Genomic DNA, 22,767 nt, shown 5'->3' on the forward strand with positions numbered 1-22,767 from the left:
AATAGATGTAATGTATTAAAACTTTCAAAGCCATTTGAAAGGAAAGCCTCCTTGCTGGGCAGTATTGTTCCAGGCAGCCTGATTACTATGCATTACTTTATAATCCTTCACCTGTCTGCAGGGTCCCTGCCTCTGGCTTGGCTGGGGTTTCTGGCATCGTAACACCAACATATTTCTATAGTCCCAGAAGTTACACTGTGTATTGCCTTGCACTTGTTCCTTATTTCTTGTATATTGTATATCTCATAAACCATTGCAGTTTTTTGCACATTTTGTCTGTGTATCTTCTTTGTATCTGTAGCAGCTGTATTTGAGGTATTTCATACATTCCTCAGCTTCTGATAGGAGCTTAATTGTATTGATTCCTGTTTTGAAGTTATGTCTGAATCAGTGGATTTCCAAATACCAAGATCTCTGGAAGCATGTAAAATTGCACATTGTTAGGAGTACCAGACAGTCGCTGTTAATAATGGATAAGCTAATAATATAATAACAGTTTTTAATAGCACAGGATTTGACAGATGAACATGAATGCCTTGTTCTCCTTTTTGTACTGAAAAAAGGCTTGAGAAAAGCCTTGTTCCATGTCTGGAAATACCACCATTTAGATGTTGACTGCAACTTCAGTAAAAATCTGCTTTAAACAGAAAAGAGAATTGTCTCCCAGAGAACTGTTATTGATGCAGTAAAACCTCATTGGTCAGTCTTTGTCAGTTGTGATGATTAAAGTTTAGCCAAAAATCATAGTTAGAAAATCAGCCCAAAACCATGGTTAATATATTGTTTCAGTATAAGCTGGTAGTTTTGATAATTCTCATAATTATTTCTGAGATTGTGCTCAGAAGATAAGATCTGTGTATTTGTGCATGCTCGCATATATGTAAAGCTGAATGACGGGTTTACTTTGGTTTTTTTTCCAGAATAATAGATCAGCGGTTTGAGAAAGTTTCGTATTTTGTCTTTGGAGATTTTAACTTTAGACTGGATGCCAAAGCAGTAGTAGAGGTAAGACTTTTTTTTTCTTTTCTTGCGTACCCTATCAGTTTTTATTTCTCAAATATCTTTTCCTGTGGAGAAGCTAAAAGTTACTAAAAGAACTAAGCTTAATAATGATGTGAGACTTAGATTACTTTTAATGGGATCATCTGACAGGTAACTAGGAATTATTGTTGTGAATCTGCTGAAGCAATTAAAACAAGATGACTTGTGTAAAGTGAGCATCAGCTGTAGATGCCAGTGGATGGCAGAGTTTGAGCCACTGAACCATTTCTCAGAAAATAATGTCTCTAACTGTAGAAGATGAACCTTGATTGAGCTGCACAACAGGCAGCAGTACAGATGATTCTTAGTCCTGTTGCAGGACTTTTCACCTTAGAAATGCTTTACCAGTGTCAGTTAACGTTGGTGTGTATGAGCACATGAGTGGGTTGGACCAGCTAAAGGGTTAGCCTCTGCTAATATAGGAGAATGTCGTGGTCCCTGCTAGTATTTAAATATTTGAATGTGTGCCTGTACAAACTGCTGATACTAACCGTTCTTTTGGCTGTTCAGCAATGTGGTTAATACTAGGAATTTAGAGGGTTAATCCATTGACCTGTCATCGTTGTATAAATTACTGAATTTATCTCTGCTATTCTTGTTGACCTTTTGAGTTCCCTCTTGAGACCACAATATGCTGAACACTTGAACATTAAGGTGCTATGAGCAGTACATGTGTTGTGGAAATGTAGACTGTGCTTATACCAAGCACAAAGAATGGAGTCTATTTCTCAGTTAAGGATTTCTCATGGAGGATTTCTCAGTTAAGCCATTGAAAGGGAGAATTTGGGAGCTGTTTCAGATGTAGAGTCCAGGCACTGAGGTGGTGTGTGCTAAATCAGGTGCCAAAAATGTTGTGCTTATTAATTCATAATTAATAGACAATAAATCACTAATATATAATTTAATAAACATTTTATGGGAACCTTAGTCTAAAGTCCCATTGATTGCCTTGCTAATAAAATCTGCTTTCCTGAGACCCCATGCTCATACATTTACCCTGTTTACTTAATGGATTGCATTCAACCAAGATATCAACTCCAGACTTCTGCCAAGCAGCCGTTTGATAAGTCATAACTGGAATTGCTGGTAAAATGTTTTTTAATACGTAATAACTACCCATTAAGAAGCTGCATATCTAGCTCTATCATTCAACTGTATCATGCTTCTCTCCCACCTCTGGCCATTTGACTTTATATTATCTAGTAAAATAGAAGCAACTTCATTCTAGCGTGACTTATCTCCTGCCATATTGCTGATGCCAGGGTGAATTACATAATTTTCATGTGATCATACAGTCTTGGCACAATATGGTGTTTCATTTTGAAAATTACAGTGGTGGCATCATACCTTCTTATGAAGTGTGCTTGTGCCAGCAGAAGTTGAAGGAGTACTCCATGGTTCTGCTTGATGTGTTTGTCACAAAACATGGACATCTTCCTGTGTGACATCTCTCTCTAAGTTGAGCATCTTTTGTTAAAAAAAAAAAAAAAAAGCTGCTGAACAGCTCTGTATAAGTAGTTGATTTAGATCTTGCTTGGTCTGAAGAAATATTTTAAGTTGGTCTGAAGAAATATTTTAAGTTGAACTTTTTTCATTGCAGAGTCCTGTGTCTTGGGCAGTAACTAGGATCTTGGCAAACCCCAGTCAACCAATGATCCATTAATAGTTGTCATAAAAAAGATGAACAGCTAATTAGGCAGTTAGCATTGATTGGGAAACCTGATTCTCAGAGAGGTGGTCAAGCTGTGGGTGGATGTGAGACTTAATTAACTTCTCATCTGAATAGGTGTGCTGCCCTGAACAAAAATAGGTCATCCGGCAGGATGAGGCTCTTTCTGTCTTCTTGCAGTGGTGATTTTATCGCTAACCATCACTAGCAAACATCTAGCTGTCCTGTCAAATGAAATGTGTGTGTGTGTGTGTGTGTGTGTACATATTTTTTAACAAACTTACTATTTGGGGAAGATGCTTTAAATACATCCGGAAGAGAGCATGTAAGAATTGCACATTCTTACTACAAACACAACATTTCATTTATTATTTCTTTGACAAGTGGACATTCAGGAGAAATTAGTAATGTTTAAGTGAAAATACTGACATAGCATTAAGAAGTAAGTGTATGTGGCCATGGGCATATGTAATTCTGCCTTTCGGTCCAAAATCACACTAGACATTGCTGTCTTTCCTAAGCGGTGATGACGTGCAGGTGTCTATACATGTACATTGAAGGTCTGAGCTGGGTCCATTTAATTCACAGCCAAGCAATAAGATCTTTTAAGTCCTGCTGAATTCCTCAGCGCAGGATAAGTGAACCATCTGCTGTGTGACAATAGTTCTAGGTGGCATAATATGGTATCTGAAGCATTAAAGTGTTTTCCAATCATGTTCTGTATCTTTGGAATATTGTTCTCTTTAAGGCAGTTTGTGCAAAACTGTGGTAGGATTCCCTTCCTTCTTCAGTAAAGTGATGTTAAGCCAACCTTAAAAAAGAAAAATGACATTGCTTTATTTGTGAGTTAAACTTTCATTTCATTCCAGCTAGAAGTGTTCATAAGACCCTGGATTGGTTATATCTTCTCAAATAGTTCACTGTCTCATAAAGATTTTGACTTTCTTTACAAGCTAAACTGATTCTAGGAAATGTTGGAAACAAAATCATGTGTAAAATGAAAATGTAATAGAGATCTATTAAATTAAAATGCATAAAATTTCAGGTCTAATAAGGGCAGTTTTATTAATGAATGTAAATTGCAGCAACCCATCTGAGTCACCTGCTAAATGTTCATTATAAATTACTCTCATAGACATTGTGATGAGTTTCATATTGTATCCAGACTTATAAAAGCACTCAGATTGCTTCCCCAAGGGACTCTATATTTACTTAACAGTGTAGTTAATTGCAATTATTTATTTTCCAGTGATCACAAATGACTTCTGCGTTAGAGATCTATGTGGCTATTAGGAATTATTCAATTACCTCTCTTTCCCTCAGTATTCTAAGTAAAAGCTGAGCTCAGATTCCCAGAGGTCCACCAGTAGTCTATTAACTCAGTATGTTCCTCAGCTTTCTGCTGGGGCCAAAACTCTGCATTCATCCCTCCTCTCAGCAGAAATAGCTTGAGAAATGCTGGCTGCCCATCTCTGCAGCTGACTTTTTGACATCTTCCATCCCATACTGATGCTGCCACACTTATTGGCAAGATTCGTAGGAGGTTAATTAAATTCATCATCAAAACAACAAGGGGCTAATGAGCCATATCCTCGTTTCAATAGTAAATTAAATGATGCAATTGTTTCTACTTCCATCATGGATAAGGGGAGAGATGAGTGAATGAATTGTTCTTCAGCAGCCTTCTCTGGGGCCCTAGAGGGTCTAGTAGCATGTGGTGGCAAAACTGCTTTTAATTTGTGGCTACAGGAAAAGATGACACTGCTATCAGCAGGGAGAGGCCTCACACAGCACCACGATGTGAAAGATGACACTGTTCGGAAGCTAAAAGGAGCCCTATTCCCAGTCGGGCTCAGCAGCTCCTCCTGTTTCAGATGCAAATTAATACAAACACAGTTACAGAGCAGAGCAGAAAAGATGATACGCTGATCAAATTTGGCACTGCTTGGGCTGTCATCAAAATGTACACAAATTAAATACAATTATCTCATGCTTTCTAATCGGGCTGAGTGTCATTAAACTAATTAATAACGCAGACTATGTGCCGGGCTCTGCTGCTGTGATTGTTCTGAGTCTATGTTTGGTGCCCTGCGCGGCAGCAAGTGGCAGCTGGGAGGCTCAGCTGGCACGGGTGACAGCAGTGACAGCGGGGTGACAGCGGTGCCAGCAGCGCCCGTCGCCACAGGGCCTGGCTGAGCAGTGCAAAGCCACTGCCACACCTGCCTGGCACCTCCTGCAGGGACCTCGGGACTGGTGAGGACAGACTTTGGGATGGACCCACCAGGGAGCTCTGGGCTGGGGAGGACAGATGTCCACTTTGGATGGGTCTGTTCAGACATCATCAGTAGGCCAAGTGACGGGGAGAGGTGGAGGGGCAGAGGGCAGCTCCTGGAAGTCTTGTGGAGGCCTGTCCCCATGTGGAGAGCTCCTGACAGAGCAGCCATAGGTACCTGAATGGAGACTTGGCAGCTTTCCTCAAGTTGGCCAGATCAAGAGACTTATCCAGGTGCACATAGAACAGTTTTATTGTCGATGGCATACAGTTAATAAGAGACTAAGGCCAGATCCCAGGTGGCCACTGCAACCTTCCTGGGATGAACATGCTCATCTGTCCAATAGGGTTGCAGGTTAATTTCTGCTTGATGATGTACTTATTAAGAAACATACCCTGAGATTGGTTTGCCAGACATCCTGGCAGTTCCCCAGGTCTTCTACCTGTGGCAGGTTTCGGTCAGGACCCAGCAACCCTTCATCCCTTGCTTGTCATCAGCCTAAAAGCAGGTGTAAGTTCAATAAATGGAGTATTGTAGTACATAGTGTAATAAATACTTAAAAGTAAACCCACCTGTTTTTTTGTTTCTACTTTTATCTAGTATAGAAACTCGTAACTCAACTGAGGCAAAGTATCACCTAGGTGGATGACATGAAATATTTTTTTCATCACCTAAGAATTGTGTCATTTTAGAAGAAATAGATGAAGCTGAAAAAATGTGTTCCTTCAAAAATTTTTGTTTATTCCTGGTTGCTACCATGAGACAATATTGTAATATCTATGGGTGAATTATGCACTAGGGTTTTAAAGGCAGCTGTTGCTGATACAAAATAAGAGGGGGGAAAGGACACTTGCATTCTGCATAATTGCAGTATATCAGAGGCATATGTATATGTTTTTTTCATTGTCAGATGGAAGCTTAGAGTGGTCTTTTCAAAAAATACACCCTGCAATATAGAATGACATTTTTCTTGCTTATGAAAAAATGGAGAAAAAAGGTTTGGTATCCATCTGAAAACCAAGGAACAGGATCATACTTGCCTCTGTACTATACACAGGAACTCCTATTGCAATGGCAAGTTTATTGGCTCTGCTCAAGTAGTTCAGGCACTACTGTTTTTTCCATTACTAATGGCCCCAGTATCCCATCCTGCCTTGATGATACAGTATATGTCAAAAAGATGCTGCTGTTATCAGTAGTAACACTCAGGGATAGAGAGAGAGAAAAAGAGAGATCTCAAGAGTTTCAACTTTTTGTCATGTTACAGATATGTAATGAATGTTGCTTTTCAAGATCTGGGTCAAGTTGCCTTAAGAATCCAAAATATTTATAATGTTTCATAGAAATAAACCCAGTAGTTAGACAAAGAGTGGATTAAATGTGCAGCCTTTAGTCAAAGAAATCCTCCAATTTGGGTTTGAAAAAACCAAACACATACCAGAGCAAGCTCTTTCCAGACTAAATTTTTCAACTGTATTTGGTAATTGAACCAACCAAATTCCACTAACACAGCAAACTCCTCCTAACTTTAGTGTGTTGTGTAGCCTTCATTTCTCTGCCCATGCCCCTGCCATTTATTTTCGTCTTTTTTGATGCATTCCTGTTTCTGAGCATGTAATAATCACTCAATAAATCTATTTTGACATTATTTCTATTTGATTGCATTCCACTCAGACATGCATAAAAATTACAAAAAAAACGCATTCTTGATGACTTATTTTCACCAATTCAACCATTTCAATGGTTACTCGTTGGCAAGTTATTGAATTGCCCCTTCCAAGAAACATACAGGTTCTCCAGAGCTGGGTTTTTAATGGGGTCTCTGCTGTTCAGCACATTTTATGTTGGATTGTAACCTTATAACATAGGCATACATGTAAAACTCAGGCAGAGAGATCTTTAGTTTGTGTCTCTTTCCTCCAGCTTCTTTGGACCTCTCTACATTAAGGTTAACTTACAGGCAAACAGAGCTGGTTTGAAAGTCCCCATTTTCCTTCAATTTAGCATAGACGTCAATATTAATTTTAAGAGGGCTCAGAAGACATGCCCTCAACTACTCAGCAACTTGGAATAAGAATGTGCAACTTCTGTCTCCCTCATGGTACTTTCTGTGTTATTTCTATCGCAAAGGGGTAATAAATAGGGAAGCAGCTTCTGTTCTTTGATCTTTCTGAGGAAGACTTGCTCAGTGGTAGTGGAGAACATAGTTTCTAGAAGATTTGGATTGAATGCAGGTCTCCACTATATTTTACTGGTTTGTGCATTATTAAAGGAAATGTTGATTGTCCAAGCACTTCATTTTTGAGTTACTCTGCCTCAAAAAAAGAAAAAACAAAACAAAAGCAGAAAAAAACCAAAACTTCATTAGTCAGTCAAAATGCCATTTTGTCCAAACTAATAGCTAACCATCATGTGTGAGTGAGTGGCAAATTCAGACCTGGAGAGCAGAGCAAGGGATTGTGCCTGTTAAGACTTACTGGATGCAGGGGTAGCTGTAGCAAATTGCTTTATTTTAAGCTCCCTCCATGAGAAGAGGAGGCAGTAGTGTTGTTTTAAATGCTTCTCTACCCAAAGGCTGTTTGTGTCACCTGTCGGCTGAAAAAGTTTAGGGGATGGGTTGATGGAGTTGGGGCCATTCTCCTGCTTCTCACTAATCCTTGCCAAAGGTCTGAAGGACCATGAGGAGTACGGGTTGTGGGTGCTGCATCTTCAAGATGGCCTCACCTTTGTCTTGGTAAGATGTCACCATAGAGGTTCTCTGTATTCTGTACCATGTAAAACATCTAAATCTATAGCCTGACCATGAAGATCAAATTAGTTTCTTCTTACATGAAGCCTAGAAGACTTTCTTAGTGAAGAGTTGGGGAGGGAGTGGGGTATGAGTTTCTTGTGGTGACTAATCCATCATCTTCTGTGATTAATGCTAGCATCTAATCCTTATGCTATTTAAAATCTAATCCTGATCGTTTGCATGACTGCTTACACAAGAGCTGTGTTAGGATGTTATTTACAGCTATTGTAAGCTTTCATAAGGCTCAATAATGTATAATAATTTAATATGTAAAGCTATTAAAGGGTTAGAACAAATTTTATGAAAAGATTTTATAGGATCTTTATCACATGTTGTTTATCTGATAAACAGTTAACAATTTAAGACAGTATTATCCTAGTAAAAAGAAGATCTGTTTCAGATACTGACATAAACATCCCCTCATAATAGTGGCTTTTCATTTACTGCATTGCAATGTACCATAAGCTTAAAGGCACAACAGCTTCTTTGTGTGTCTCAATAATGCTTGTCCAGAGTGATGTCAGTCAATTTTTGACCTATACAGTCTGTTGTTATTCTCAACAATCATAGAATAGATTTTTTTTTTCTCCTTTGATTAGTGAAGACTATGCCAATAAAATCCTTGAAAATTATCATATTTCTTTATGGTGTCTTGCAGTGGAAGGAGAAAGTATATTTTCCAAGTGGATATTTCTCCACAGTCATTATGATCTTTCATCTGGCTTTTTCTGGTTTTTGTTGTTTCCTTGATTATTTTTTTTAACATGACATTGGGTAGTTAGAGGACCACTTCTTTGTGACTGACTTTCCAAACACTTTTGTAACTTGCTGTTCCAGTGGGATAAATGAACACTGTCAGTTAAATAGCACTTTCTAGTAGAGGTCAGCCCTTTTGTGCTCCTTGGAGGCTGTTTCTCCAAGGTGGAAAAAAGCTGTACAAGGGCCCAGGGTTTGTTCAAGGCGCATATAGTACCTCTGGGTGGATAACCTCACTTCCACAGACACAGGAAAGAAATGCATATTCTAGATAACTCTTTATGGAAATCACTCTCTGTTTCTATAATACTATCTTGGGATTGCTTTTGTTCATGTAACTAAAGCTTCCCTGAAAATTCAGGTGCTTTTAATTCTTTATATATTTTCAGATGAACATTGTGTAGCTGCAGTACAGCCATTAAGCTTGCAAAAGCTTAGCCTGGGTAGAGTTGGGCTTTCATATGGATCCCATGTTTCCCCTTCACTCTTGTTTGGGGTTTTCTCAGTCAAGAAGTCCCTGCAGCTTAGCCCCTAAGCAGAAACAGCTCCAGACTGTAACTCCACTGCTTATATTCTCCGCCCTTCAACCGTAGAAATATTGGAGAAGGTGGCACTGTGCAACCCATCATTACCAGCTTTGAAGTAAAGTCAAGTATGAGCTGAATGCTTGAATGACAGCAACAGAACATAAGCAAGCCAAAGGTGCAGAGTATACCAGAGATTTAAATTGGAGATTGCCAAAGTGGTTTGTAAATTTGTAAAGTGGATTGTAAATTTGTGCGTTGATTTTTTTCTGCTTAGCAGGTCTTTTACATTATAAAAAATTAATACTAGATGATAGTTGCCAATCTGATGTCTTGTATTGATTAAATTCAGTAAGCAGTTTTACCTCCACCTTTTGCATGCACTTGCCTTAAAATATATGCATTATGGAGACAGTGATTCAAAGTCTTTAAGAAATCGGTATTAAAACAGGATTCTCTTCTTCAAATATTGACAGCAGAGTAACTCTAAGAAACAATGACAAACAACAAAATCATAGATAAAATTAAGGCTGTAATTCTATTGTAGTTTGGGTCTGGGGAGGTCTTGAACAGTTGCCTGGCATTGCATGTTGTGTGTGCTTTAGCAAATAGCTTGCACTGATTCCTTGTTGTCGAATTTCTGGTTGAAAACTTGTAACTGTTGAAAAGAAGGATTATTTTTGCTTATGATTTCTTTACAGCCACTGTTTTGACTGTTTTGAATTTTTGCCAGTTAGTTTCACAGATTTTCTTCAGCTTTGAATGTGCATTGGGAAGATACAGAAGACTGTGGGTAGGCTGTTACCATTAACTCTGTTCCTGCCTTTTATAGTTTTCTAGAACTAAGTAAAACTGGAATAGAAGCTTATAATGTTACAGTATTTAAACTGAGCAGCTCTGTGTGCTAATTTATGGTGGTTTTGTAATGGTAATTTTAAAATCCTTTAATGCTGGCAGCTGAATTTCCTGCACAGAGTTCCAAGAAGTTAAAGGGGTTGTCTTTTATGGAGTGCAGTTACAGATGAAATAAAATTTTATGGATAGTATTGCAACATTCAAGTAATACTAAGTTATTAACATTCCTCAAAAAAAAAAAAAGTATTTTTAAACACCATTCTAAACCCTAGTCTGCTTTGATTTTCTCACTCTGAAGTATCTGAAGTCAGTCCAAAAAGTTAGATAAGGAGTAGTAAGTATCCACTATGTAGATACGAGAATTTCTTTTCAGTAGGTGTTGAAGGCTTACCAAGTACAACTCTTTCAAGAATTATCCCACTTGCAAATTACACTGAATAAAACAGCAAGGTTTGGGGTTCTTTTTTGTCTTTTTGTTTTTGCCGTTTTAACGAGTGCTGGATTTCATGAGGGTGTTGATGCTGGACCCTGGAGAAATGTTTGAGAGCTCTGTTCTCATCTTGTAGTAGAGAATTCAGAGTTAATGTTTGCCTTGAATGTGCTGAAAATCCCTTTTAACTTCATGTATTTCTGTGTGGGTTTAAAAAACAGGAAAGCTTTGATCCACCTGTGACACACTTGGGTGGTGTGTCCTGACTGTTGAAGCAGCAGGTGGAAGTCGAGTGGCATAGATCTTCTCTCTGTGCACTGTCCCCATGGCCACGACTGCAGCCCTGTCTGTGCACAAAGGCTGCTCAAGGTGTGTTTGCTGGAGTACAGCTTTTGTGGGGGTTAGGCAGACAGGTGTTCAGAAATAGCAGATGTCTTCTGTGTGTATTTCTGCTCTACTTAGTAAAAGAATCAGAAAATGCTTATTACATGAAGAGTATTAAGTATGCAGTGGCCTATTAGTAATGGAGGAAGATTTTAACTACTAGGAGTAGCCAATTTTAATTGTCCATCTGTAGCCAACAGTCTTTATTGTTGATTTAGAATGAATTGTAGTGCCTGGAATGTTACAGAATGCTAAAAGAGAGATAGGTTTGTGTCTGAGGTTGGAGGGGAAGAAAGGAGGCAAGCACCAAGTAAGGTTCTCATGGGATAAAAGCTCATTGGCTTGACAATAATGTCAAGCAAGCTAGTGGAAAAGTTGCTAGTGAGAAATAAATTGAAAAATATCATGTAATTCCAAAATATTCTTGAACAAGGTCATGAGATTACCAGCTTGGATGATAATGGTAACCAAGTGATCATATGGCATAATGAGTTCACTGCAATCATACTGTTGCTTGGCTTCTCATTTGGCTGTTTGCATGTGTAGGAGCACTGAGCTGCCCTTAGCAGTTGGAACAGTAGAAGTCAGTTGAGGCAGGCAGCTCAACCTCAGCTCCCATGGTAGTGTCATGGTGTATGTAATTAATACATCTTTAGGCATAGCTTTTTTTAGATTGTAAAGTTTATGTGGCTGCAGAGCTGGTATATTGGAATCTATCAGGTGTCTTCATGTGTTGAAAAAACATGGTTTGTCATGAGAGGAGAGTAAGGCACCTTGTCTTTTTACCAAGATGCCAGGCCAGCTCCGGATGCCAAGGAGGAATTACTTTCACAAGTAGAATCAGGTTTGCTGATCTAGGCTTTTGCAGACCTCCTTTAAATCTAATTTGAATAGACCTGGCCAGCAGCTCAGAGAAGAATTCCCAGGAGTCTGCTGTTAGAAGACAGCAGTTTCCACATTCTGCTATGTTTACAGCAAAGTTCCTATTCCTTTCATGTCTAAATAGTATAAAGAAGCCACTAGCAGACTATTTCTAATGAAAAACTATGCATGAGTACTTAGGCACAAAAGTGATTAATAAGAGTGACAGCCAGAGTAATCGGTGAATGTCCCATGTCTTATTGAAGCTAATGTCTTTCTGAAGATCTGTTTTACTAAGAGAGGTGGTGTTTGCTTCATTTCAGGTGGAAAATCGTGCAATGTAGTGGTCTGTGGTGTGTGTGATTAGATTGGACAAATGCGTGGTCACTTTTGGCTTGAGTTTTGACTAGTAATTTCTTAAAGCTTCCAAAGCAGACTTAAATACCTTCTCTCTCAGATCCTTCTTTTCATTAAAACTATTTCTGCAGAGTGTCATGCTGCTGAAGGAAGATACCACTTCTTTATTTTTTTACCATATGCATCTCATTGATACTGGTAATTAACACAATAAATCTGCATCTGACTGCAAACTGTTGATGAAACATTTCTTTTAGTTACCTACTGTATTCCTGATAGAGACAATCAATAGGTAAAATCTATGCAAATGTGCAGAGTTCAAGTGAGGGCTATCCTAAATAGAACTTAAGCTATGCACTCGCCTTTGTGCCAAATTTTCCAGGGTTTTTTTCTCCTGTGATGAATACATGTATTTTGTGCATTGGAGCATGGCACAGGGCCTTTTGGATGGCAGGCTCTTCAAGAAAGAGGAAGAGAGTTTTAATCACAAAAGCAGAAACTTCAGTCGGGGAAGTGATTCTACACTTTGTTTCATTTGTAAATGGTGCATTTTGGCTTTTGTGAAATAGAATCCGGGCCCAATTCAGGACAGCGCTTCATAGATTCTTTACGTAGGGCTTTTTGAATCTGAAATAATGCACATGAAAAGAGGAGATTGAACATAATTTGTTCCAACAGCTAGTCTTAAGATTTTTTCCAATCAAGATTCTTTCAGCGTATTCCTCTTTGTTGAGCTATCAGGAGCTTTTAAAATAATAGCATTAGCCTATATTTCAGGGCTTCACTGGGTGTTCCCAGCGATGGTGATTAGTTGCATGAAACAAGAAATGCATGTATTGTAACCTTCTAATGGATATGGGAGACTTGTAAACTAAGTTGAGAGTTGAGCAATTTGTAGATTTCAAAATGAGCTGTAGAGTTCATTGAAAAAGAAAAATGCATCATTGAAATTCATGGTGCCACTTTGGTTTTCTTTGCTCAGATTTATCGTTGAAAGCCATATCGCTTTGCCTTTATTTAAGGCTGTGTGATATGTTATTTTTAAGGTCCATTTCTTTTACAGGCTTTTTCTTTCAGCTTGCTCAGGGTATCAGGTCCTATGAACATCTCTTTGTGCCTAAAATCACCCAGGACCTGGACTGTACCCTGCCTCCCTACTTCCTTTTGTTTCCAGAGGCTATTGTTTCCGATTTCATGCTATCAGAGGGGCTGCATGTTTTCCTGTGTGAAGTTGTCAGAGAGATAAAAGCACAGGAGCAGGGTCACATTTCGAGGGATGGGCATGAAAAATTGGTAAAATGTATCTTGAAGGCCACCCACAAGACTTCCTTGAAGAAATTCAGAAGTAGGGAATAGAATTATAATTTTTAACTTGTGCAAATTCCAGAGTGGAATTAAGTAGTGGTGAAGTAAGTGTTTAGCTGGCAGAAATCTAGTCAGATTTACATTTAGCTGATTGTTTCCTCTTAGATAGCTTGACACTCTCCAGTTGGACTTTGTTAGAAAGAAAATACCATCATCTTCGTTATGGTGCTAGCCCCTGTCTCTTCAGGATGGGAATGATATGCCTGAAGATTTAAATCAAGTGTGTTACACCTTTCAGTTATCACACTACACTTTGGAAAAGAGAAGCATTAGTGACAGTGTCTACCTGTCCAAAATTACTCATATGGTACAAGAACACAGTAAGGATGGTAATGATAGGCAAATAGTGCAGTTTAATTAATAGAATGAAATATGTTTTCCAGGAAGAGATCGCAGCACTGGTCTTGTAAGTGTGGCTCTGGTGTATAGGGCTGTAAATCGTGATTAACCAAAACATGCTTATCCTTTCGTCTTGTATCAATTCCAGAAGTGACGCCCAAGTTTTAAAGGATGCAAAATAGTTCAGTTGGTCGCAGGAGGGAGGAACATCTGCAGTTACATGTACAGCTGATTTGGATAGATGGATAGAGCATCATCTCATAGCTTCAGTAACGGTAGTAAGAGGCTACATCTGTTTATCTGAAAATACTAAAAAGATGGTTAAAAGTTTTGTCTGTCCTTAACTTAGTGTCAGAATAACTAAAGCAATGTCTTGCTAGCTTGTATATCCTGTGATCTTAACTGTTTTCATTTTAAGACTTGACTAGACATAAAATGAAGAAAATGTTTTTTATAGTACTGTTTTAGGTCGGTGATTCAGTAAGAAGATTACTTTTATTTTAGGAGCTTTGAAGTCCATGGCAAGAAACCAAATGAGATCGATAGGTTGTTTTTTTTTAATCCACAGGCAACTGATAGATAAGGGATACCAAGCAAGGGGTTATCATGCTGCTATTTAGTTTCTGAATTAGTAAGTTATATACATGATACAAACAGCCTAATACTGGAATAATACTGAAATTTTAAGTACATTCCTTTAAAGGAGTGTCTCTTTTTTTCTTGCAAAGATTAAGTAAATTATTTTTCTTCAGTGCATGAATTATTTGCAATTTAATATGAGAAATTATACATTCTGTTTTTCATTTAATTTAGTGACATTTCTGCCTATGGAAATTCAGGAGGGGACACTAATAAGCAAATTCTTTTTAGTGCTTTCATAATGCAACAGAAAAATATTAAATGTGTTTTTAAAGTATAGAAATTATTGAATTTATATCATTTGTGGTAATATTTTTATAGAGTATTTATATGTTTATCAATAGAAGAAGAAGAAAGCAGCATATTAAGAAAACACTGTGAAGTAGATGAGTTGGAGTAAGGGCACTGAGGGAGTATTTTTAAGTTAGAGTATCACTTATCAGCAGTCATATTTCAGAGCTGCTTGTAGCTTCTGATGACCTGGATTGGGTTCCTGGGTCCCACTTCAGTGGAGGTGACATCCCCTGGCAGTGTGTCCCTGCTCCTGTCCTGTCCCCTCAGGCTGCCAGGCCGGGGCCAGCACTGCCGCCCTGGTCCTGTTGGGTTTCTGTTGCACACTGCAAGAGCAATTTTATATTCTGTTGTGAATACTGCTGATCATGTCCATTTCTGTCCTTACTGTTTTGAAAACACAACTTCTTACACCAGAAGTTTTCTTTGGCTTACTTATCTGATTTTGGATGGGTAAAAGTATTTACTTTGTTTAGCTTTGTCTCAAAAGGGAAAAGAGCAAAGACTAGAGCAAAAATTAATAGCACATCTTAAAATCCATTACAACATCTCCCTTTTTTTCCAACTAAAAGTGAGTGAAAAAGGCCTCTCTAGAGGAAATAAAGAAGAAGTTATTACAGCTTTCACCTTTTTGTAGAGTATGAAAAAGCTTTCTGTATGTTAAACAGTCTTGTGGACATCTGGCATGATTGGTTTTAATCTGCTGACTAAAAAGTCAGGATTAAATCTTGCTTTACACCTCTTTGTATTGCAGTCAGTAAAGTGACAGAGCTGCTCTGAAACAATGGCACTACTTATTCCACCCAATATGCCATGTGGTAGATCACCCCCTTTTCAGCACCACTTCTCTGCAAAGACAATGAAGCATCTGGTGGGGTTTTCCTGTGTCCAAGATATTTTTTGTCAGTAATTTCACTCATCCAGTCTGCTTAGCTCTCCCTTGGTGCTACTTTTTGAGACAGGGTTTGCCAAACCCAGTGGCAAGAGGTCAGGAGGCCAAAGTGATGAATTTTTATGTGCCTGTTTCTTGTGTTTCTGCTCAGTCATGATTCTTTGCGCGCTGTACTGCCTCTGAAAGGGAGCCACAGTGAGCAATTTGTCCTCCTGGGCTGCAGAGAATGGGGAGGCAGATGAGTTAAAGTAGCATGTATGACTCCGGACAGAGACGCACACAAATGTTTTCTTACGGTGGAACAGAATACTCCTGTCACTATTCAGCACAAGAGGGCCTTGGGAGATTTGCAGCCTGTTGGCTTTCGATCAAGTGACAAATGAATTTTACAGCACTTAAAGATACAGCTAACTAGTCCACAGCTGTTAGCTTTAAAATGAGGTTGCATTAACACTTGTGAACTTGCATTTTTTTCCTCCTCATTGTGTAACTGGGAGCTCTCTGCATTTCTCAGCATATTTGAACCCTGGTTTGCTTTAAGGACAAAAAAAAAGGAAGTCATCTGTGTTTCAGAAGCTCTGTGGAATATGCCTTCTGGTTGTCAGCCCAATTGGGACTCCATGTCCTACAGATGGATCTTTGGTCCATACAAGCAAGAGGACCATGGAGGCTGCGTTTCTGGCACTGCTTTCTGCCCTCCCAGCGGAGTAAAACATGGTGGTGTCAGAGGAGCTGGGATAGGCATTCATCTTTGGGTTAAATCCCCCCTGATCCCAGCCAGGGGTGTGAAGTGACTGTTCCTCAAAATCCGCCTCTCTCTGATCAGCTGTGTAACAGGTCGGTCAAAGGCTGCATTGTGATCTGTTGCTTATCAGCAGCCAAGCTCTGGACCTACTCACTGGAGGCGGTGTCCTAGACAAGTTCTGAACATTGCTGCAACACATAAACCCTTCATCCTTCTGCCATCAGAAACCACACCAGGGTGTCCTGGAGGAGCTTTGAGTATTGCTGCAATGCACAAACCCTGCAATCTGATACCATCAGAAACCACACCAGGGAGGATGCAAAGCTGCCTCGCCAGGACAGTGAGGCAGTGAGTAGAACATGGTGCCCTATTTCCTGCTCCCCATGTCAACTGTTCTACCCCACAAGTGGTTTTCATGTGTTACCAGTCGTTTTATATGTTGGGGTATGTGTGTGTTATACATATACTGATCTGCCAATCCGCCTTACCACTTATCAGGAAGAATATAGTAGATCTTGGGTCCACCCCTTGCATGGTGCGTTGCAAAGACATCTTTCATTCATCTTACCTGAAAAGCATTTATAGTAATGTGTAAATAAGTGTTTCTTATGCTAGCTGGACTCTGTGATGGTTTGCACCTTGTTCAAGAAGCATAAGCCAGCCAGAGGGCATGGGGACCTGCCACAGCCCCACAGCCCAACTTCTCTGCCCTGTGAAAGTGCTGCTGCAGCCAACTGCTTAGAGAGGAGGACAGCATAGCAATCCCACCTCTTCGTTCTCGGAGCTTATTTGAACATAACTAGCTAGAAAAGGATTATTTGAACTTACAGGCTGCTGGGCTCATATTCCATTTCAAAAGTGAATAAAGGAGCAAATGATGTGGAACCAGACAGGGAGTACCTGGATGAGAAATGAATGAGAGATGGCAAGAAGAAAGAGTCAAGTCAGGCAGACTGGGCAAACAGAGAAAGGGAAAAAATGCAGTCAGGAAATCATTCACGTGTTGCATCAGTAAGGCATCACCTCATCAGCCAAGTTTTAGTTGCACCATAATGCTCTACAGCACATTCCAGCTATAAACACAGTGAATTTAACTTCCCATTTGGAAAACTTGTCAGGAAACCAGATGTAGTGAACTGGAAATTATTTTCCTGTCACATTTGCTTCCTTAAAATGTGGAGTTAACCTAGGAGAAAGGTGTTTTTCCCATAGATGGGAACAGTGGAAGAGTATTAAATCTCTCCCACTTTGCCGTGAGTTGTGTGGTCATTTGATGGAGGTGGAGCGCACACATCCATCTCTCAATTGTGCTTAGACTTAGCAAGAGCATCGGCCCAAGGAGCTGGCAGCCAGAACCTACTCATACCTCATGCCATCACTTCTCTTTCCAGGTCATAAATTCCCTCTTTGTTTAAGGGCCTAGTTAATGCTGCTGTTATTCATGATAGGAAGAAAAAAAAAATTGAACTTCTGTATACTTCTTACTTTGTGGTTGGTTAAAAGTAGGTTGGTTAAAACCCTAAAAGTAGCTAATGTCAGGCTAAAATCATACAGATTTTAGGTGGATTTGTGGTTTGATTTCAGAGTCACCCAGCACTTCATGTCTTAAGAGTCAACTCCAATTTCCATGTCTGAGCATAAGCTCAATAGTAGTCAAGTGGAAAAAATACTGTTGACCAGTGTCTTAAGTGTTGCATCACGTGTGACACCTGTAAATCTACTTCTTGGAAGCAAAGGGTTCACACTCTTCAGAGGCTGAGCCTTGAGACACGCCATGCCACTAGTTCTCTACAAAACTGCCATTAATTTAGAAGTAAACTCCTGACTTCACTCTTTCTGGCAGTGCTAGTTGGTGGAATAGAACACTGTGTGAGAGCCTTTCTCGGGCTTGCAGTGTGTTCTGAGGTGAGATGGAAATGCTGGTCTGTGCAGAGCCCTCTGCAGCAGCTGGGCTGGCAGCACACTCGGCCCCAGCCAGGTTCCAGGAGCAAGAACGAAGCTGACAGACTCCAGTTATGTGGAACCCTGCAGTGTCCACTTTTGGAAATGAGTCAGATAGCACCAAAGAATTTTGCTAGGTATTGGCTTACATTTTTGCTACTTTATGCTACTGCTCCCATCTTTCATTACATGCAGCTGTAAGAAACCATTGGGTCTTGATGTAGCAGAAACAATAACACCATCAGCAAAGAGGCAAAAGTTACCACTCAAAACAAAGGCAATCACAAGGCATGCAGGAGCAGATGGGGTTCACAGAGTATTTTGCTTTTAAAATGAAAATTAATAGAAGGTTCTTAGTCTGAAAGTTAGATAAAAACAAGCTTAGCTATAAGGAGAGAAGCTGTCTCTTATTTCATTCCTCCTGAATTGAAGGGAACAGAGGATTTTACATTTCTCTACAGAAACAGATTTACATCACAGATCTTGTGTGCTTCATCAAAGTCTTTGCTTAACAGCAACAATACATACAGTCCTCTGCTTAGTAAGCTGAAGTAAAAAAAGGTCAAGGGCTGTGAGGATTTCCAGAAAGGAATTTTTCAAGCTGGTATTGCTGCTTGGCCAAAGGAGGAAAATAATGGAAGTAATAAAAAAGTGTCTGAATATACCTCAAGAGGTTCACACATTATAGGACAAGATGACATATATACAGAAGATTTCCATAGGAGCAGTTCCTGTAATTATGGAAAATAAATAATTGCCTTTGAAAATTCTTCCAGTACTAGGACCCTCCGTGATATCAAGTAGTGGTGCTTAATGCTGGCGGATTGTCAGGAGTAGGGAAGGGATTTTCCCAGCAGACTGCTACAAAGTTCCAGGTCTGCTAGTAGGGTGGGGCTTATTGAGATCTAATCAAAGTCTTGAACTTATTTGAAACTTACTATCAGCATCAGCTAGTGAATTTTAACTGAGAGGTTGGAAAGGGGACTGGGAACCCTTTGTCTGAAAACTTCACCTTTCCTGCCCAACAAAGATTTGTGGGATCATTTATTTTAGGGACATGTGAGGTCTTTGGGACCATAAAGATAGGGTCCTAGAGCTAAGCTTTTTTTGTCACAGATGCGACCTAAAGAGGTATTATAAAACCAAAATACTCCTTTGCCATATACCAGCGAAGGGGTCATGCAGTGGCCAGCAGAGTTATGTGGTAGGTCTTGGGCAGCTTCTGGGCCAGATTTTCGCAGGTCTCGTGTTGGTGTTGCTAGAGTTGGTGTTGCTGTAAACTGCCCGGGAAGCTAAATCACTTCTGAAATAATACAGGCAACAGTGCCGTGTAATTTACATTGATTGCTATCAGAAGACAGGCCACACATGTGCCTCGTAAGCAGCGCAGGAGGCTTCACTCTCCGTCCTGACCAGATACTCTATTCCTGCTCCTCTGGCAGTGCTCAAGGAGCAAGTGATGTCAAATGTTGATATATTAGGTGGCTTCTCATTAGTAATTTTTTATTTTGTTCTTTATTCAACTAACATTTATCTCATTGCTGAGTTAAATTCCTGCTCCTGGAAGCTTACTAGTATTAAGAGCATAGTAGCATCTCTAAGACATTGCTATTTCCACACAGTAAATTTACTGCGAGTATATTTCAAATACCCCAGAAATCCTGTCAACTCCTCAGAGGTCAGGAGGAGCTAGCATGTTAGCATTCTTCAGACCCTGCACTTCTTTCTTGGCACTTTTACCATCAAACACTTCTGGTTTAATCTGTGTGGCTTACTGGAAATTGCAGTTGCAAGTTTTGCTGAACTACTTTTTTAATTATAAATAAACAATGAATATATTCTACCTTTTTTTTCTTTGTTTTTTTTTTTTTTTTTAGAAAAAGAATTCAAAGTTCAAAGAATGCTCTTTTTACAGCATTCAAATCAATGGGAGAAGTGATAAGCATCTTTAGAATCAGACAGAGGCAATAGGGAAGTTTTAGTCTATTCTTGGATACCGGATTTTTAATTTTAAAAAAATTGTTGAAGTAATTACAAGCATGCAATCACTCAGCTCACATATCAAGAGGTGGACTCAGGAGTCTAAAACATGTTCAGAAAGCTGGAGTGCAAAATCAATGAAAAATGAGCTGCAGTTTTCAGCAGAGAACTACTAGCAGGAACCAATAGTACAGTTCACAGCTGTTTAGGGTGTTTACATATAAATGCAGTATACAGAACAATTATATAATATAGTGTGTGTATGTTTTATGTATATAACACAATTGTTTTGTGTCTTCATCCCTTTTTACTGTAAGTATGCAGAAAACCAGTGCAAAACATTTTGTTGTGTTACAGATACATATATATCTGAGCAAATGTATTTTGGAAGGTTGTATTTATGCTGTAAATCAAAACGTTTTCAACGTCTGATGACTGCAGAGTTTAGAAGAAATTCCAGTTTTGTCTCTTGTTGGTGTAAAAAAAACTTCACTTCTAGCTTTGTATAGCGGTGCATTTTATTGTTCCAAGACAGTTTTCAGAAAATTTATTGCTATGTTTGAGAATTCAGTACACAGAAATTATTGCAAAGGATCATTTAAAAATTAATATTTAAAAAACACTATGTGGTGCATCTACCTGTGTGGACACTGTATGTGAAAATGGCAACAAGACACCTCTGTGTTGGCTAAGCAGAAGCTGAATTGCAGGTTCTCTCTGCAACTCTTTAACCAAATCTTGTTTCCCAAAGTGAAAAGAACTTTTTAAAAAGATAACTTGGGTAGATTTTTGATATCTGATTTCCCCTCTCCTGCGTTTGAAAAGAATACCTTTGAGGGAATACCCAGAAGGAAGCAGTGTGTTTTCATAGCAGTTTGATTTTCTTTGCCAGTAACAAAAAATCCCTTCGTAAGTAGACTTTTCTAAGAAGGCACATGTTCCCCAAAGTTTTCTGCTTGGGTGACTACGACTTTGTAGAAATTGAAAGGAGGAGTTAAAAAGGAGTGCTCCAGCTTGTATAAGAAATGAACCTTTGCCCAATCACTTTTTGTCTGTGAATAAGGTAACTTTTTGTGCTTGTGAAATTTGAAAGCAATAAGGTATGTGGGTCCTTTCTCTGTATTGGTTCTCAAGAGCCGATCATGGGTTTTTTTCTTCCCGAGACAGCCTGAAGTTGTGAGATAAAGCAGCTCAGGAAAAAAAAAATTTCTCAAGCAGATGCCTTTAAGAGACAGAAATCATGAATTTCTTGAATTGCAACCACTCTGGGGGTAGCTACAATGACTTTTTGACAGTGACAGTAACTCTGCCTTGTCTTTTCGAGCCCTTCTTTGGCCCATTCTCCCTGGAAAGCTGCTTAAGCGCACTTAAGCGCATTAGCATTTGGATGCTCTGGGACCGTATTGACCCTCATTTGGAAAGTTTAAATGAGTGAAAGATGGAGCGATTTGTTAGGGCTTTAGAAACCAGCTTTAGAGAGTGGCGGGTTTTCCGCTTTGGTTTGTTCGGGTGCTTGTTCTAATCTGGTGTGCTGTTTAGAGGCAACCAGACTGATTTGTGACACATGAGCCCAAAGCCCTATTTTTGGGGGCTTGACCTGATTAGCTAATCTGTGCTTTGAATTTCAATAGCCAGTATGGGAGGGAGCAAGTTGGGAATGGCTGGCTGGTGGATTACCTCACCGGTGTCCCCACAGACACAGGTAGTAGAAATTACAGTAATGACATGTCCAAATGGACCCAGCAGACGAGGGTGGGTACAAGGGAGAAGTGAGCAGTTCTGTGCTCCAAATAAGCAGTACTGAAAGTGCAGTCTCCCTGATGGTCTGGACCCTCTCCCCCTCACTCCCAAGACAGAGCTGTCTTGAGCTAGATGCTGCTGCCATCTTTCCTCTCCTCCAAAGCCCTCCAGAAAAACAACCTTAAAGTCCTGCAGAACAGACAGAGTTCTCCCAGGACACCCTAGGTCAGTGTCTGTGTGAGCAGTACTTCTTCCTCCAGTGAAAACTGATTTCACCCATGTTTATGGCCATGTTGGTGCCATGGTTGTGCCAAGTTTTTTTAGGCTAAAACCCAGAGTCAGATGTTTCTACTCTAGAGACATAACACTGCTTTTGGGTGGGAGGAAACAATCAAGAAAAATTTGTCTTGAAGGAACATCACCTATTCAGTAGGATGGGGAATTGGCACCTGTTCACAGACTTGAAGAAAAAAAAATTAGATTTTTTTACTTAGAGATTTTTTTATTTTTACTGAATCACACCCAAGTTATCCTTTAAAAATTGCTTAACTTGTTCCTTTTTCTTTGTACTATGGCAAACAGCCTGATCTATGTTATTCTCCAGGTCAGCCTCAATTGTCATTGAAGTGGACCCCAACCCGGTGAATGGCAAATTAGTCAAGGCCTGACACTTCCTCAGAAATTGGTACCTCTGTGCCTGATAACGTGTTGGTTTATAATGTGTTTTAGACACCCAGTCTGCAAAATATCTGGAGATGCGATGTTCTCTCTTAGTTTTTTGTGTTTTGGATGATGCACATGGAATTTGCTCCCCAGAGTAAACTGAAACTTAACGTCAGACTGTGTCGGTGTTGGTCAGAAGCAATACTTGAATCATAGATTTAAAAGGCAGAA

General features: G+C 39.5%; 1 protein-coding gene across 3 annotated transcripts in view; it reads left to right on the top strand.

Moving 5' to 3' along the window:
• INPP5A (inositol polyphosphate-5-phosphatase A) overlaps positions 1–22,767 on the top strand; it is a 157,875-nt gene that overhangs the window by 107,225 nt on the left and 27,883 nt on the right. For all 3 annotated transcript variants that reach the window (XM_071749726.1, XM_071749725.1, XM_071749724.1), the window contains exon 9: positions 921–1,005. In XM_071749726.1, the coding sequence (XP_071605827.1) occupies positions 921–1,005 (85 nt within the window). The remainder of the gene's footprint in view (positions 1–920; positions 1,006–22,767) is intronic.

This window comes from Heliangelus exortis, chromosome 7 (genome assembly GCF_036169615.1).
Source record: "Heliangelus exortis chromosome 7, bHelExo1.hap1, whole genome shotgun sequence".
Lineage (NCBI taxonomy): Eukaryota > Metazoa > Chordata > Aves > Apodiformes > Trochilidae > Heliangelus > Heliangelus exortis.